General features: G+C 44.8%; 1 protein-coding gene across 2 annotated transcripts in view; it reads left to right on the forward strand.

Moving 5' to 3' along the window:
• TMEM63C (transmembrane protein 63C) overlaps positions 1-8,547 on the forward strand; it is a 45,905-nt gene extending 37,358 nt beyond the window's left edge. For both annotated transcript variants that reach the window (XM_073610858.1, XM_073610859.1), the window contains 7 exons: positions 50-115; positions 1,227-1,389; positions 1,500-1,605; positions 4,233-4,400; positions 4,595-4,710; positions 7,572-7,643; positions 7,956-8,547. In XM_073610858.1, the coding sequence (XP_073466959.1) occupies positions 50-115; positions 1,227-1,389; positions 1,500-1,605; positions 4,233-4,400; positions 4,595-4,710; positions 7,572-7,643; positions 7,956-8,105 (841 nt within the window). In that variant the 3' untranslated portion in view covers positions 8,106-8,547. The remainder of the gene's footprint in view (positions 1-49; positions 116-1,226; positions 1,390-1,499; positions 1,606-4,232; positions 4,401-4,594; positions 4,711-7,571; positions 7,644-7,955) is intronic.
• The last annotated feature ends 10,438 nt before the right edge of the window (positions 8,548-18,985 follow it).

Raw genomic sequence — 18,985 nt, forward strand, 5'->3', positions numbered from 1 at the left:
TTATCTACTGATATTCTTATTAACAGCAGTCCTTTCCATTCTCTTCCAGTCTGGATCTATTTTTTCGCTGGCTGTTTGATGTCCATTTCCTGGATTCAGCCAATGTCAAGTTACAGTAAGTGCAGCTTTTACCCTCTTCCACCTTCCACCCCTGAACTGACCTTACTTACATAACACCTATAATTTCCCGACTGTCATTTACCCCCATAATTGTCTTATGCACTTCTTTTACCTTGTACTCCTCCCTCTTACCTGTCTTCTGTCCTTGGTGCCTCATACTCATCCAATACCCTCTTACTCCTCTTCTCATCTGGATATGGCAATACTTGTCCCATACACCAGTGGTCACCCAGTGGTTCTGCCGCAAATCAACATGGTGGTGGTTGTATACCTCCCAATGTTGTTCTCAATGGTGCTGACAGTCAATACTGATATCTGATGCCTCCTCTGTAGTTCCGGCTCCTGTGAACTCAGAGGGAGCCACCCGGGAGTAGTGCAGAGAGTGGGAGGTGAAGAAGGAGGATACTTCCAGAGGCAGCGCTGATCACAGACTGGGAGGGAGCACGGAGCTTAAGCACATGGCTGGATAAGGAGGTGAAATCCAATGATGAGTCTGTGTAAGGCAGCAGTGTGATGTGTGGTGGTGGTGGTGGGGGGGGGGGCAGAGCAGTATATAAGACAACAGTGTGATCCAGGGGGAGGGGGGCAAAGAGCCCGAGCATTGTGTGTATAAGGCAGCAGTGTGATCCAGGGGAGGAGGGCAAAGAGCCGGAGCATTGTGTGTATAAGGCAGCAGTGTGATCCAGGGGGAGGAGGGCAAAGATCCGGAGCATTGTGTGTATAAGGCAGCAGTGTAATCCAGGGGGAGGAAAGCAAAGAGTATAAGGCATGTAACATTCATGTTAGTGTTCCCCAGGATTCAAAATTGTTAGTTCAGTGGTCCGTGAGGTCCGAAGGTTGCCGACCACTGGTATACACCACCACCAACACCATGGTCTGTACACCACTCTACCATACCTATACATCCTCCTTTCTCTATACAACCCCATTTTTCATACAATCCCCCTAATCTCTGTTTAGTCCCTCCTTTCTCTATACACCCCCATTCTCTGTACGCCCCACTATTTATTTCTTAATGCAGTCTGCCCCTGTATTGTGCAGTCAGTATGTTTCACCCTCTGGTCCTCCCTTAGTCCTGATGCTCTGGCCGTCTCTCCATATTTTAGGTGTGTTTTCCTCCCCAATAATGGGGCATTTTTTGTCAACTACGTCATCACTGCCAGTCTGATCGGCACTGCCATGGAACTGCTGAGAATTCCAGGTCTCACGGTATATGCTACACGCCTTTGTCTCGCCAAGTCGGTGCCAGAACGTCTCCACGTGAAGCGGGTATGTGCGTCTACAGCACTGTAACACTAGGGGGCTCAGACTTGGGAGGGTGGAGGGGAGGGTGGGCCGTCTCATGCTTATCCTGACTGATCTGTCATGTCTTCCTGCAGAGTCAGGCCTATGAGTTCCAGTTCGGCCTGGAGTATGCCTGGACCACATGTGTCTTCTCTGTTATGATGACCTACAGTATTACCTGCCCCATCATCGTACCCTTCGGTATGTGTTCGTGGTACACTCCCTCCTCCTTCCTCTGGTTTTTATTTCCTCTCTCTGCACTTTTTTAATGTTTTTAGTGATGAGTCCCAGGGCTTTTTTTCAGCAGGAACGTGGGGGGAACGCAGTTCCGGCACCTCCAGAACTGAATGTATGTAATGGCAAGAGGTGCTGGGGTGTGCTGGAGGGTCTATTGATGCTCACTGCTGGGGGATCTATTGTTGCTGGAGGTTATCTATTTTTGCGGGGGAAGGGGGTCTATTGTTGCCTGGGAGGTCTTCCGTTGTGCTTGGGTCATCTATTGTTGCTAGGGTGGGTCTTATGTTGTTGGGGAGTCATTCGTTGCTGGGAGGGATGTATTGTAGAGGGAGGGGTCTTTGTTGCTGGCTGCTGGAGGGTCTATTAATGCTGGCTACTGGGGAATCTATTGTTGCTGGAGGTGATCTATTTTTGAAGGGTGGTCCATTGTTGCTGGGGGTGGGTCTTATATTGCAGGGGGTCAATCGTTGCTGGGAGGGATCTACTGTTGAGGCAGGGGTCTAATGTTGCTGGCTGCTAGAGGGTCTATTGATGCTGGCTGTTGGGAGTCCATTGTTGCTGGGGTAGATCTATTGTTGCTGGGGTGTCCATTGTTGCTAGATCTATTTTACTGCCTTATTTGTTATCATTAACAAATTCCATACAAAATACTTAGCACCTCAAAGTGATACTTGGTTCTGTATTCTCTACAAGGGGTGGTACTGGAAGGTGGGTAAGGGGTGGAACCAAGGAATGTTGCTCGGAGGTGGGTAGGGGGTGGAGTCAATGGGTGACTCGGAAGGGAGGAGTTCCTTAACCTATTCTCTGAGAAACAAAAGCCCTGGTAATGATCATAATGCAAAGTGTCTGTGAACATAGGGCACCATATTGGATCCATTTATCTCGCTGCTGGGTGAAAATAATAATAGACTCACTGCTGTCTCATTGGCCATTGCAGACCATGTGACTGACTGTGCATCATAAAGAGATCCATTTTAAAATCTAACAAGGCGATATGTTAATACTGCCCTATGCCCTCCAAAATATATATCAAAAAGTATACCAGGCTGTTGCTCTAAAATAAAGTATAAATTATACTGACTTAATGTATTTTTTTTAAAATGCATTCACTATACTATGTAACTGTAATAGTGTGAATCCTGTTATACTTTTCTTAATGTCTTTATTTGTTATTTTATGTTCTGATAACTAAATAAAAATTGAATGTTAAAAAAAATAAATAAATAAATAAAAGTATATAAAGCAGCCAGCACAGCCAAAGACAAATAGCAAAAAGTAACCCAAAAAGAAAATGCAGCGCTTACATATACAGTTGAAAAATAATGATAATATATGTGTGACCAAATATAACACAATATAAGTGTGAAAACACAAGTGGGATAAAAAAACAAACAAAAAATGAATAAATGAATAATGTCCACCAATGTGAAAAAAGTGTACAAAACAGGAGGGGAAGGGTTGAATCAAAAAGTGCTGGTGTCAATAGAGGCTGCCAGTAAGTTGACATCACAGAGGCCTCAATGGGAACAAGAGGCATCAGTGAAAACATGACAGAAAGGAGATCTTGCAAGAGGAACCCCCACCAATTGCGTGAAGGGTTACCGGAAACAGTGGACATAAAGGGGCATATACATCTTAAGTCATGCAGGCTTGTGGTGATATTCACCGTTTAAAGTGGAAACAATCACAGATCCCGGTCATCACGATCACAATTCTGGGTCTAAAAGGTATTGGTCATCGTCAAGTTCACAGTAAAACATATGCATGAAGTTCACATGGAGGAAAGGAGGACCAAAGGATATCCACATACTCACACAATGAAACCAAAGATTAAAGAAAGGTTCCACATAGTGTGATATCGTTTAAAAAAATTGATTTTAAGAAAAAGAGGGAAAACAAGAACACTCACATTTCAAATGTAGATAAAAGGCTCTTACAGAGACATGGAATAGCGCAATGATGTTGGCAGGACTCGACCGATGCATATCGTCTGCTTACCCGAGATGACGTCTAAGCAGACGAAACGCATCGTGGTGACCTGGATCTGTGATTGTTTCCACTTTAAACGGTGAATATCACCACAAGCCTGTATGACTTAAGAGGTATATGCCCCTTTAAGTCCACTGTTTCCGGTAAGTCTTCACACAATTGGTGGGGGTTCCTTTTGCAAGATCTCCTTTCTGTCATGTTTTCACTGATGCCTCCTGTTCCCATTGATGCCTCTGTGATGTCAACTTACTGGCAGCGTCTATTGACACCAGGACTTTTTGACTCAACCCTTCCCCTCCTGTTTTGTACACTTTTTTTCACATTGGTGGACATTATTCATTTATTCATTTTTTGTTTTTTTATCCCACTTGTGTTTTCACACTTATATTGTGTTATATTTGGTCACGCATATATTTTCATTATTTTTCAACTGTATATGTAAACGCTGCATTTTCTTTTTGGAATACTGCCCTATGCCCACTGTATGTATGACAGGTCCACTATATACTGTCCTGCACATCGTCTTCCTTTTGTGTCCTGATCACTCTGCGCTTGGTGTGTCTATGCAGCGCTGAGGGTGGCTCCTTTTTTTTTTTTTTCAGGCCTCATATATCTGCTGCTGAAACACATGACGGACAGATACAACATATACTACGCCTATATCCCCACCAAGCTGAGCCCGAGCCTGCACAACGCCGCTGCACAGCAGCTCTTGGCTGCTCCCATCCTGTGTATCTTCTGGCTGCTCTTCTTCTCCGTCCTGCGGCTGGGTAAGACCTGAGCGCCACAAATGTCGCCATCGTGATTTTCAGGAATTGGGATACGTGAGCTGAAGGATGCTATATGTAGAGACCCACCCCACTCGATGATGTGACCCTCTTTCCCTATTATAAAGTGAAGTCACTCCTCACTCTCAAGTGACCCCTCCCCCACCATGAAGTGACTCCCCTCTTTCTCTCTGCAGGAACCACACACCCCGTCACTCTGTTCACATTCGTCACCTTGCTCTGCTGTTTACTCTTCTCCATCTTTGGGCTTTGTCTGCGAAAGCTACGACCGAAGAGACCATCCAGCTATCAGGTGAGATCCCCAGGTTATTCCTCCAGGGGTGTCATGGTTACTCCTAGTCTGCTAGCCAGGGCTGCTGTTAGAACACATGGGCCCCCCCTCCGGCCGGAAGTGACCAAGGACAAAGATTTATCAGTCTCTTTCTTTGCAGCCTCAGTTGCAAAGATGAATGAATTGGAAGCGCTCTGAAGCTTCTTGCTCATTCACAAACTGAAGCATAGTAACACACCGTTTATTATGCTTCAGTAATGAATGGACACAGGCGTGATTGGTACTGATCCCCCACTGTGTTCATTCTGGAAAGGAAGGGGCCAATAAATTATATACTTACCGACCCCATCCCCCGCTCTCCATCCTGAAATATCCCCCTGTGTGCCCTTAGCACCTGAGGGCAGGAGAGGAGAGGAAGGAAGCCGGAAGCGCTGCGGGGGAAAGGGGCACACAGGGGGGGACCGGACAGCAGATGAAAGGGGTGCATGTGCTAGAACCACTCTCTTGCAGGGAGAAGCTGCCGGGGGAGGCAGAGGGAGATTGGTGTCTGCAATAAGACAGTACAGATGGCCCTCCTGCTTGGCAGCTGCCCAGGCCCCCCTTTTGAACTGATGGGGCCTGGGCCCAGTACAGAAGGGCTGCCTGTACTGACTTATCAGCGGCCCTGCTGCCAGCCACTGTCTTCTTATTTATGTTCAGAGTAACATTTAAGCCTAAGTGCTGTAAAAAAAAAAAAAAAAAATTTGGGACATAACTTAGTCATTAGCATGTGTCCCTTGTGCTGATGCCTCTTCTTTTAGTTCAAATCCTTCTCCATTCATACATCTCACCCCCTCATTTACATATTAATACATTCTAATAGCAAGAATGAATTAATATTCTGGTCAATAGAATGCATTTATGCTGAACGCACATGCAAAATAGCAGCTTTTAACTCGGTTTTCCAGCTGCTTTACTAGGCATCCTTTGGAGTACAGTGTGCATGGAGCCTCCTAGAAGTTGTGGTATGGCTTCTGTGGATGGCGGAGCTGGGCACATAAGGTGGGCATAGTCTAGCTCTATTTATAAGAGCCTGTGACACCCTGTTAGCTGTATTAACCCCCGCCACACCAGAAGGTTATAACGATGGGGGTGGGCATGGACAGAGGAGGGTTTCAACTAAAAGAAGAGGCATCAGCACAAGGGACACATCCTATTAAAGGTATGTTATATATCCCTTGTGCTGATTTTTCAGTCTGTTTATTTAGGCTTTACAAGAAAACTCCACTCCTAAAAAAAAAAAAAAAAAAATCTTCCTAGTTTTTCATGGTGACTCTTTGAAAAGAATCCATTAATAAGTACCTGAGTTCTGGAGCTGAGATGGTCTATTAAAGTGCACATTTGCTGATCTAAACCAATGTTTCTCAACTCCAGTGCTCAAGTACCCCCAACAGGTCATGTTTTCAGGCTTTCCATTATTTTGCACAGGTGATTTGATCAGTTTCACTGCCTTAGTAATTACCACAGCCGTTTCATATGAGGGAAATCCTGAAAACATGACCTGTTGGGGGGTACTTGAGGACTGGAGTTGAGAAACATTGATCTAAACCAGTGGTTCTCAACCTCAGTCCTCAAGTACCCCCAACGGGCCATGTTTTCAGGTTTTCCTTTACTTTGCACCGCTGCTTCAAACCAATATCAATGACATGGTATTGATAAGAGCTTTTTTATCTAAGGGAAGTTCCCAAAACATGGCCTGTTGGGGATACTTGATGACTGAGGTTGAGAACCACTGATCTAAACCACCCAGAATGGGTGTGTCTGTGTCCGCCCTGCCTTAAGGTGAACGTGTGCTTTGTCCACTCAGGGAAAACCAAACCAACAAGTCCTCTTTAAAGCAGATCTTCACATCATCTGAGCACCACAAACACTATTTCATTCATTTTTAATATTCAAAGCAAACTCCCCCATCCATCCATGTGCTTTATTTTGTTGAGAAATCACTTTGAAAAACAGCCCCCTAGTATTTCTGTCCTTGGCCATCTTGAGTAAGGGCAAATGATTCATTTAGCATTTACTTACTGGAATCCATCTGCCCTTAGCTCAAGCGTGCATGCAGGAGGGTGTACTTAGCTTAGAAAACCCCTCTTCTTCTACTGAAGGCTCTTGGGATGTATGGCATCATTTGCCTAGGCAAGAAACCAGGAAGTAACTAAATAAATTATAACAAGTAAATATTATTATTATTATTATACAGGATTTATATAGGGACAACAGTTTACATAGCGCTTTACAATTTGAGGGTAGACAGTACAAATACACTGTAATAAAGTAGGAATCAGAGGGCCCTGCTTCTTAGAGCTTACAATCTATAAAATATGATATACTTTCTTATCTATTTACTAATGCTATCAGCATAAGGATTAACAATCAATGTTGATTGGGAGAGTGAAGTTTCAGTTTAATGTAGACCTCTACTGAGGCATAGTCACTGCTCCACTCTGCTGGGAAGTCCTATGTGAGCTTTGAGTTGCCAGGCTATGAATGGATTGGCCCAGTGCTGTCACATGGGTAGAGTTGTATGCTCCCCCATACCTGGAAGTATAGAGTATCCCGAGACTGACAATGAACAGAGCAGTGGGAGAGTTAGGAAAGAATAAGTATATCCTTGTGGTGGGGAAAGGGCAATCAAGCAGACCTGCTGAATTGGCTGTAATTGGAGCGATGATGTATCTGTGCCCTCCCCTACTATGACATGCAGAGAAGGAGGCGTGGCCACACACAGCTGGTAATTTAATGAGTTCTCCCACATGTGGGTGACTGTTAGAGGCCCAAAAAGAGTTGCTGGGCTACTGTTATGACATTAGAGCGATGAGACTTGACTCTTCCATTTTCCTCTGCAGATGTCGGAGCAGGGCGATGGGATGATGCAGGACACCGAACGCAGCAGCATATCTTCTACACTGCAGTCCAGTGTGAGTCTCTCCTGATGTGTCCCTCTTGCTTCCTCCAGATTATATATACAGACCCCAGAGAAGCGCTATGTTTCAGTTATGGGTGGACACAACCTGAAGGATGAACCCTCTTTGGACTTTTCAGGCTTGCTGTAGATGGGTGGAGCTGGGGAACTCTAGTGCAGAGTTCTCACAACCGTAGTCATGAAGCCGGGGAGGGTCATCTATCCCGCAGTTATCCACTCATAACTGAAATATCCTTCCACAACAAATAAGAAATATCTATTAGACCTGAAAGTGATGGGATAGTAACTCTTCCTGCCCTCTCTCCAGGTGTTTGTGGCCAATGTCCTCCAGGAACAGGACCTCTCCCCCCTGACCTCTCCTGCTCATCCATCATATGGAGCTCTGGAAACCCGAGCTGATAGCCCCGCCGAGGGACCTGAAGTGGCTCCTGAGAGCTCAGACGACACCTGCAATTAAGGTTTGAAGAAGAAGATACTGTACAAGATTTGAGGAGCCAGCTTTTTTTAGCAGATGTATGCGGGTGCCATAGCGGGCCCTGACAGGCCCTTCCTGGTTAAGTCAGGCTGTGTCCTGGCGCCCCCTTGTGGTCTTCAGTTCGGTGTAAGTTTTTCTGCTGAGATTCTTCCTGCTGACCATCTCTGAGGTCATTATGTAACCAGCCGAGCGCAAGGAAATTCTGCTGTTGAGGGTGGAGTCACACATCTAGGCTCCTCCCATCCACATACCACGGACCCTGAATGTTCCACTTGTGTATGTACGCTCCTTCTGACGTCCCTCCTGGATAGCTGCGCTCCCTGGCTCCATTTTTGCGTTTGCATGGGGACAGCGCACCGTTTGCATCTATAAAATGTTATTTATGAGGTTGCTGAATTTTGCCAAATATAATTTTACATGAGAATATTATTGTCTTTCTGCTGATGAATGAATTCCAGATTCCAGGGGGATTGTTGTGCGTGGGGGATGGTGTCTAAAGTAGAGGAGCCGCAGAAGGCTTTGTGCCCTGGCACGTCCTGCAGGAAGGAGTGTCCTTTCTGGGGTGGGGTGGGGGGTGCTCCAGCATGTTTATTTCTTTTGTTTATATTGGTATGACACAAAAAAAGTAGAGAAACAAAAAGCCAAATCTGACGCATTCCAAACAAAACTCCAAAAATGAACTGGGCAAAATTATTGGCACCTTCTCAAATTTGTAAGGAATAATTGCATTCCAAGTTTGTGATGCTTTTGTAATTTGTAATTAAACTCACCTGTATCAAGTAACAGGTGCTGACAATATAGAAATCACACAGGCAACCAGTTAAAATGGTGAGAATTTGACTCAACCTTTCTGTTGTGTGTCTCTGTGTGCCACAAGGAGCATAGAGAAGAGAAAGAACAGCAAAGAATTGAGGATTTGAGAATAAAAATTGTGGAAAAGCATGGACAATCTCAAGGTTACAAGTCCATCTCCAGAGATATTAATGTTTCTGTGTCCACTGTGCACAGCATTGTCAGGAAGTTTACAGCCCATGGCACTGTAGCTAATCTCTCTGGACCAAAGGGAAAAACTGATAAAAGAGTTTGTCAAAACTTATCTGAGGAGGCCAAAATCCTTTTGGCAGAATGTGCTGTGTACAGATGAAACAAAGTTACAGCTTTTTGGTAAGGCCCGTCATTCTACTGTTTTCAGAAAAATAAATGAGGCCTTTAACCTCTTGCCGCTCGCGCTGTAGCCAAAAGACGTCTACAGCGCGGGCCTAAATTGCGGGGAGGGCGTCCATGTGTGTCCTCCCTTGCATGTGATGCCTGCATGCCCCATGCGGGGCACGCGCAGCTCGCTCTGTGATCAGCGAGTCAATGAGACTCGGCCAATCCCAGTCCCTTACTACGTGATCAGCTGATCACGCGATGTAAACAGACGGTTTTCGGCTTATTTTTTCCATACGCTGACAGCGCAAGGAGAAAAAAGAGCCGATTACCGTCTGGAGTAAACGGGATATCGGTCCCGCACACTCCAGACCCACTGCTGCTAAGCAGTGCTCACCCACCAGTGCCACCTATTGGTGCCCATCAGTGCTGCCAATCAGTGCCTCATTATCAGTGTCACCTATCAGCGAGGGAGAAAAATTACCTGTTTGCAAAATTTTATAACAAACTATGAAACCTTTTTTTTTTTTTTTTTCAAAATTTTCGGTCTTTTTTTTGTTTAGCAAAAAATAAAAACCCCAGTGGTGATTTAATACCACCAAAAGAAAGCTCTATTTGTGTGAAAAAAAAAATGATAAAGATTTCAGATCACGGATGGTGACAACACCCGTTTCTTCGATACCCCTGAGGCCGCTGCGGCGTGGTTAGACACCCGTTAGTGTCATAATGAAAATTGGACCGGTGTTAAATACACGATCTGCTGGGTTCAGATAAGTACTTCAAATTCCTATAATGATCCTCCTTCTACCCCATGTTGACTTCCAGCACAATTCATTATCGGCTACCACATCTTTCTGCACTGCGGCACCACCTCATCATCCTCTCTTTCTACTATACATCTTTTGCTGATGGAACTGAAACTAGTTCCTCCTGTCTGAGGAGCTCCAGTAAATATCATGCAGACTTTTTGTCATTGACTCCTAAACGGTGATCCGTCCCTAATTTTTCGCCTTGACACCCCCCCCTCCCCCTCGCTCGGGTTCAGACGAGGACATTTGCCAATTACGGCGACCCCCCTCACCTTGGTCCAGGACGTGACCATACGAGTCAAGTTCAAAGGGTTTCTGGACTGGCATGATAGTGTGGTGCACTGAGTTTTAGGTTGTCACTACAGTTATAAGGTTTCTTTTTGTTTAGGGGTAAAACTATAGCCATCCTTCTCCCTCGTTTCGGAAGAGAGATAAAAGGCACATTGTGCTTGGGTTTGTTTAAAAATGTTCTAAAGGTTTCTTTCCTTTTTTTCTCTTTTGGTGCACGATATTGGATAAATCTAAATGCTGCTAACACATGGTGTGCTGTGTCAAGGATTTTGCTGTTCATGGTTCGCTCTCCCATTCATCCTGGTAGGTTCTCACCTTTTAATGTAGATGGCTAATCCCCGTGCCGATTCCTTTACAGTCCTTTCCTGGAATGTCAGGGGCCTTGGATCAAAATTCAAGCCAGCTCTCCTTTTTCAGTACCTAAAGTCCCACTCCCCCCAACTCATTCTTCTTCAAGAGACCCAGAGTCTAATGGGCAGCAAAATCCTGACATTGAAAAAAACGTGGATACAGAGAGCTATACATGCCACATACTCTACGTATGCAAGAGGGGTGTCGATTCTTATACACAAGAACTTCCCATGTGTGATTGAAGAGGTGTGCACGGACCCACAGGGTAAATTTGTTATTGTTGTATTTACACTTTGGTCTCACAGGTATATTGTCATTAATATGTATATCCCTCCGCCTTTCTCACCTGTAATATTATATGCGGTTATGGAAAAGATTGCACCCTTTTGCCCTGGGAAAACTTTAATTATGGGAGACTTTAATGCTATCATGTCCCCGGATCTAGATAGACCTGCCCCACCAAAGCATCATTGCACAGATCTCTCTGGTTGGGCTCAGGCAGTAGCCCTAGAAGAGATTTGGAGGTGGAAGCACCCTACAACCAGAGCCTATTCGTGTTTCTCAGCATCCCACAAAACTGCATCACGTATAGACCTGGCCTTTTCTAATCCCCCATTGTTGGCGGATGTGCTGGAGGCATCTTATTTGCCAAGTGGACTGTCTGATCACAGCCCATTGGTGGTGACGCTTCGCTCTCCTGCATCCCGGAGTGCTGCACTGTGGAGACTGGGGGGCTCATTGGGTCTCCCATCCGGACCTAACTGAAAGTATACCCCCCCTGTTAGCTGATTTCTGGGAGCGGAACACTGGGTCCTCCTCTCCTGAAATCACTTGGGATGCATTTAAAGCATATACGAGGGGACAATATATCTCAGCTATTGCCCATATTAAAAAGAAACAATTAAAGGAGACCCAACTACTACAACAATCGGTTACAAATCATACCTCTACTTATAGCTCAGACCCCACACCATCTCATTTTGACTCACTTATGGCAGCTCAGAGAGAACTGAATCTTCACTTGACAGAGGTTACACGACTTGAAACTCATAGGTGCAGACAAAGAACTTTTGAACAGGGTGACAAAAATGGTCACTTGCTGGCCCTATTGGCGCAGAATGACCAACCACTCACGCTTGTCTCCACTGTGCAGACTGCTGATGGGGACATGGTGACTTCACCCTCTGAGGTTTTGCAAACGTTCACTGCTTTTTACGAAAAGTTGTATACCTCCACCCTGCCCTCTGACTTTCAGCCTGGGCGGCTACGGGACCTGTTAGATCCCTTGGCGCTGGGCTGGCTGTCAGATCAGGAGCGTGAGACACTAGTTAGGCCATTTACGGCCTTAGAAGTTCTAAATGCCATGCAATCCTTCCCCACTGGTAAGGCGCCGGGGCCGGATGGCCTTCCAATTGACTTTTATAAGTCGCATGGAGACCTTCTGGCACCCCTGTTGGCCCAGCTATATAATATATGCCTGAAGGATGGCAAACTGCCCGACTCAATGTATCTTGCATATCTGACTTTAATACACAAACCCTCTAAAGACCCAACCTCCTGCGCCTTGTACCAGCCAATTGCATTGCTAAATAACGACTTTAAAATTTTGACCAAACTACTTGCTCTACGACTATATCCCCTACTGCCTTCAGTCATTGATTCGGACCAAACTGGCTTTATGCCCCGTAGATCCACTGATGTCAACCTCAGAAGGTTATATACCAACATACATGCCCAACATCACAACACGGGTTCGAGAACTATAGCCTCACTTGACATAGAAAAGGCTTTTGACACCGTAGAGTGGCCTTTTCTTTGGGAAACACTGCGTAGAATGGGGTTCCCCTTGTTGTTTATTCAATGGCTTCAGGTATTGTACAAATGCCCCACTTCATCGGTAAGACTGGGGGGTGGACTATCGGCCCCTTTTAGGCTCACCAGAGGAACCCGGCAGGGCTGTCCTCTCTCTCCAGCTTTATTTGCCTTAGCTATTGAACCAGTGGCGGAGGCGCTCCGTACGTCCCCGCATATTAAAGGTCTCCGTATTGGCTTACTGGAGGAGAGGCTGGCCCTGTACGCGGATGACATTCTACTGTTCCTCAATGATGCTGGCCCGTCCTTACAGGGTGTTTTGAACGTGTTAGACACTTTTGCAGGAGTCACCGGACTGAAGGTCAGCTGGTCCAAATCCATACTTTTTCCGATAGACCAGGCGGCCAAAACTACTTCCTCCCCAGACTGTTCACTAAAATGGGTGGAAACTTTTAAGTACCTAGGGGTTCATATATCCACACAAGCATCAGACTTCATCTCACTTAACCTTACCCCTATACTCTTGGACACTAAGACAAAACTTAAAACGTGGAGTAATTTACCTCTGTCAGTCTGGGGACGAGTAAATCTCCTTAATATGAAAATTATCCCCAAATTCACGTATTTGTTCCACCACTTCCCTCAGTGGATACCTAAATCATTTTTTAATACAATGAATCAATTGTTCTCATCCTTTATCTGGGGCTCCTCGCCACCCAGGTATCGGCTGTCGACTTTGATGCGGCCGACAACGCAGGGTGGTATGGCATTTCCTGATTGCTATAAATATTTTCTAGCTACCCAACTGGTGACAATGGCCTGGTGGCTGCACCCTGACAAAACTAACTCTTCCGCAGCCATAGAGGCCACGATAGTGGGCTCTTTTGAAGCCTTGCAATTCCTGATATTCAGAGGCCCTCGAGCCCCATATCATTTGACACCCTCTATGCATACCACCCTGCGGGCTTGGCGGGCAGGTCTAGATATAGAAAAGTACAAATCAACCGAGATCTCTCCTAACACCCCGATCTGGCTGAACCCTACTTTGCCACACATTTACAAACTTCCAGACCCCTTTGCATGGACTAAGTATGGTATAAAAATTATTTCTCACATAGTGACACGAATGTCATTATCTCCCCTTTCACACCTTTCGTCTATGTATAACAGACCTCATCATTACCAATTTCGTTATCTCCAATTGTCACATGCTTTTGCTGCGCAGTTTCCACGCGCTTCCTGCATCGTTGTCCAGTCAGGACTGGAGAAGACACTTAGAACTAAATGTGCAGAGAAACCTACCTCACAGCTCTATGAGCATTTGGTCTATGTGTCTCTCCCACCTCTAGATAAGCTCTGGTCTCGCTGGCAGCTTGACATACCCTCGCTGGACAATGATGATTGGGATGACGTCTGGGATTTCCCTTTCCGCTCCTTAGTTTCTATGCGGGATCGGCTGATCCAATTTAAAATAGTGCATAGAGCGTACTTTACTCCACATAGACTCCATAAAATGAACCCTACATGTCCATCGGAGTGTTGGAGATGTGGAATCTCCCCAGGAGATTTCTCTCATATTTTCTGGCATTGCCCTAAAATTCAGCAATATTGGAGTGAGGTACTTGACACGGTAAATAGAGTCGCATCAACTACACTACCACATGCCATGGAAGTCTGTCTATTGGGGTTATTTGAAACACTTGTACCAACAATGACAAAACGCACACTGGTCGGGTATTGCTATTCTATGCCCGGAAAAACATTGCCATACAATGGAAGAAGCCTACCCCCCCTTAATTGACACAATGGAAAAGTCTGGTCAATAATAACCTTCCTTTATATAAAGACACATACTTCAATAGAGGATGCCCGATGAAGTACGATAGAGTCTGGCGTACATGGTTAGAGGATGTGGAAACAGCTGGTTGAGTCTTCAAATAATATGATGGGGGTTGCGGGGGGGGGGGGAGTAGTGAGAATTTATTGGCTACGATTGGAGAGAGGACTTGACGTCTCAAGTGACCTCTAAATAGATACAAGAGGAAGCGAGCCATAGGTTAACTCATCATAAGATAAATAACACAAATTATAATAAAATTTGCCATGTGATGTGTAGGATACTTTGTATAGGCACCACAGTTTTTCTTTTTCTTTTAGTTTTTAAGTTGTATATGTATTGTTTGTCTTGAAAATGCAATAAGAAAAAATTTATAAAAAAAAAAAAAATGATAAAGATTTCATATGGGTACAGTACAGTGTAGCATGACTGCATAATTGTCATTCAAAGTGTTACAGCACTCAAAGCTGAAAATTGGCCTGGGCAGGAAGGGGGTGAAAGTAGCCGATTGGCAAATGGCTTTGCTGCTTCAGGCACTGGATGTCTTGACTGTGTGCATGACATTATGAAATCTGAAGAATTCTGGGGTGCAATGTAGGGTCAGGGGTCAGAAAGTTGGGTCTCTGTCAGAGGTCAAGGGTCATACAGCAGGACAACGACCCAACGCACGGGTCAAAAAGCACCCAGAAATGGTTTAAAGTGGTTGTTAACCGCTTCAGGCCCGGAAGATTTTACCCCCTTCCTGACCAGAGCACTTTTACCAATTTTGCACTGCGTTGATTTAACTGACAATTTTGAGGTCGTTCGACGCTGTACCTAAACAAGCTTTCTTTTGGTGGTATTTGATCACCTCTGCGGTTTTTATTTTTTGTGCTATAAACAAAAAAAAAGAGCGACAATTTCGAAAAAAAAAAACAATATTTTTTATTTTTTGCTATAATAAATATCCCCACATTTAAAAAAAAAAAACACATTTCTTCATCAGTTTAGGCCAATATATGTTCTTCTACATATTTTTGGTAAAAAAAATTAAAAAAAATCGCAAGAAGCATATATTAATTGGTTTGCGCAAAAGTTATAGCGCCTGCAAACTATGGGAAAGATTTATGGCATTTTTATTATTTTTTACTAGTAATGGCGGTGATCTGCAATTTTTAGCGGTACTGCGACATTATGGCAGACAGATCAGAGACTTTTTTGGGACCATTAGCATTTATACAGCGATCAGTGCTATAAAAATGCACTGATTACTGTGTAAATGTCACTGGCAGGGAAGGGGTTAACACTAGGGGTGATCAAGGGGTTAATTGTGTGTTCCCTCAGTGTGTTCTAACTGTATGGGTATAGGATTGACTAGAAGAGGAGCCATATTGTTTATCCTACTTAGTAGGAACAAACAATATGGCTTCTCTCCTCTGACAGCGCAGGGATTTGTGTGTTTACATACACAAATCCTCATGATGGCGCTCGATCCCTGCTGGCCCTGCGCATCGGGTCCCCCGCCGTGCAGCGGGCGCACGCCCTCTGGTGGGCAAAATCGGGTAGGACGTACCCATACAGGATTTCGCCCAGGAGAGCTATTGTGCCGCAGTATATCTGCGTGACATGGTCGGGAACCGGTTAAGCCATAACTGATCATTATATCTTTCCCTCTGTCACTTAAAAAGCTGTATCCGAATGCCTGTGCTTTATGGAAAAAAAAAAAAGATTTCTACCTGTTTTAACAGTGTCTTCCAGCGATCACATGACTCCAGGCTCTCAGCTATCCCCGTCTGATCTCTCCAGCGGGCGGGGCCGAGCTTCCCCTGATGATATCGGCCAGGGAGGAGAGGAGCAGAGAGCCTGGAGTCATTTGATTGCTGGAAGACACTGTTAAAACAGGTAGAAATCTTTTTTTTTTTTAAATAAAGCACAGACACAAGCTTTTTATGTGACAGAGGGGATGATGCAATGTTCAGTTTGTTTTGAAGCAGTGGGAAGAGTAGTAGAGTGGCACAAGTGAGAGCTGACAGGCAGGGAGGGGAGGGGGGAGGAGGACAGAGGGAGACAGGAGAGCTGCAGATAGCAGGGCAAAGTATGAGGGAGGGAGGAGGCATATACACTGACCACGGTGTCAGGGCTCAGTAGCCCTGATGTATCGTGCTCAGCATACAGAGGGGAGGGTAGAAACTGGCAGGATCAGCCCGGTATTTCAGGCGATACAGGGGGCCAAAATAACACAGCACAAGCACTGTCCTGTTATTCATGCTTTAAGGGAATAGGATCCGCTTTTTCTTTTTTTTTGGGCTTACAAACGCTTTAAGACAAAGGGGTTGATTTACTAAAGGCAAATCCACTCTGCACTACAAGTGCACTTCTACGTGCAGTTGCTGTAGATCTGAGGGGAAGATCTGAAATGAGGGGAAGCTCTGCTGATTTTATCATCCAATCATGTGCAAGCAAAAATGTTGTTTTTTATTTTCCTTGCATGTCCCCCTCAGATCTACAGCGACTGCACTTCCAAGTGCGCTTGCAGTGCATTAGTAGTGCAAAGTGGATTTGCCTTTAGTAAATAAACCCCAGTGCGTTGCAGAGTACTGTACTGGCCAGCAATGATTTCAGATCTAAATCCCATAGAGCTCCTGTGGAGAGATCTCAAAACAGCAGTTGGGAAAAGGAACCCGTCCAACATGAAAGCCCTTCAGCAGTACGAAAGAAGAGTGATCCACAATTTGAGTAGAGAGGTGTAAGAAACTCATTGATGGTTAATGGAAGCGATTGATTTCATTTATTTTTTCCTAGGGGTGTGCTACGAAATATTAAATTGAGAGTGCCAATCATTTTGTTCAGTCCATTTCTGGAGTTTTGCGTGAAATGTTTCAGATTTGGCTTTTTGTTTCTCCACTGTTTTGTGTCATACCAATACAAAGAAAAGAAATAAACGTGAGAATTCCTAAACATTTGTAAATGCAACAATTTTCTAGGCAAAGTGGTGCATTATCTGACAGAAATGGAGGGGTACCAATATTTTTGGCTATGACTGTATATTGTTGCACATTCATGATGTTTCAGTTGCTGACTCTGGGATATCAGTGCAGGCACTTGTCAGAGGTGACAGAAGAGGCCTTATCAATCAATGAAATATGAACTGCATTGCAATACAGTCCTCAGTAGAGATCAGACTTGGCCTGCAAAGTGGAAGTTTGAATCCGGTTGATGGCTAGGAGGCATAGTCAGGGCAGAAGGTGATTGGATTACTTTCTGTCTGCACTGCCCACAGCAACCAATCATAATACAAGTCCTTGGAAGGACTATGTGACTGGTTGCTGTTTGTTTGTAAATTAAAAATAATCTGTTGACCTCAACCACAAACCTGCAATTTCCAGAGATCACTCTGCAGACGGTCCATTTTAGGAGAGGAGATCTCCTACTGCTGGCCACAGACAGGCAACCTCGTCTTGACAGCTCTGCGGAGGTGGAGCTGCTGGCTGAATAGGATGTGATTGGATCTCTTCAGCCCTCACACTACATAATTGTTATGCCCCGTACACACGATCGGACTTTCCGCCAACAAAACCGTGGATTTTTTTCAGAAGGTTGTTGGCTCCAACTTGTCTTGCATAGACACGGTCACACAAATGTTGGCCAACAATTACGAACGTAGTGACGTACCTGATATCTCCATTACGAACGCTAGTTTTACAAGACCGAGCGCTTCCGGCTCATACTTTTGTCCGACGGACTTGTGTACACACGATCGGAAAGTCCGACAACAAACATTTGTTGGCAGAAAATTTGAGAACTTTCTAGCCAACATTTGTTGGTGGAAAGTCCGTCAACAAATGTTCGATGGAGCGTACACACGGTCTGACTTTCCGCCAACAAGCTCACATCCAACATTTGTTGTCGGAAAATCCGATCGTGTGTACAGGGCAAGGGGGGATGGTAAATACAAAGAAGATCTGCAATTTCATGATCTCATTACTTGCTTTATGTTTGTAAGGTTATTATAAGAAAACACGGAATTTCTTAGTTTCCTCATGAAGTGAGACTCTGGGGGAGATTTACTAAAGCTGGAGAGTGCAAAATCTGGTGTAGCTCTGTCTAGACACCAATCAGCTTCTAGGTTTTATTGTCAAAGCTTAATTGAACAAGCTGAAGTTAGAAGCCGATTGGCTACTATGCACAACTGCACCAGATTCTGAGTGCTCTAGTTTTAGTAAATCTCCCCCTCAGTCAGGTTATATTGGTGACCCTATTGAAAAGGGGGGGGTCTGAACAATAATTTTGAGTTTGTGTAGATAGGTGTTCATGTCAAACACAGCGGCTACATTTTACCTGCAGTCCAAACATACCTCAATAGGAGGCTCTGCAACTTCTCTACAAAATAAGAATGCTGATCTTATTTATCAAAGCGTTTACAGAAAGAACTGTACGCTGTATACAACAGCCAATCAGAACATTCCTTTTCACGATGGATTGGGGCAGAATGGAGGGCGAATCTGACTGGTAGCTGACTTTACCATCAAACACTGTGATAAAGAAGATCTAAAGTGGTGGACACATCCAATTCATCGGTTTCATGGCTCATAACCTCTGATAAATTGCACACCACCTCCAGTGCCCCCTTACAC

This window comes from Aquarana catesbeiana, linkage group LG13, assembly GCF_042186555.1.
Source record: "Aquarana catesbeiana isolate 2022-GZ linkage group LG13, ASM4218655v1, whole genome shotgun sequence".
Taxonomy (NCBI): Eukaryota; Metazoa; Chordata; class Amphibia; order Anura; family Ranidae; genus Aquarana; species Aquarana catesbeiana.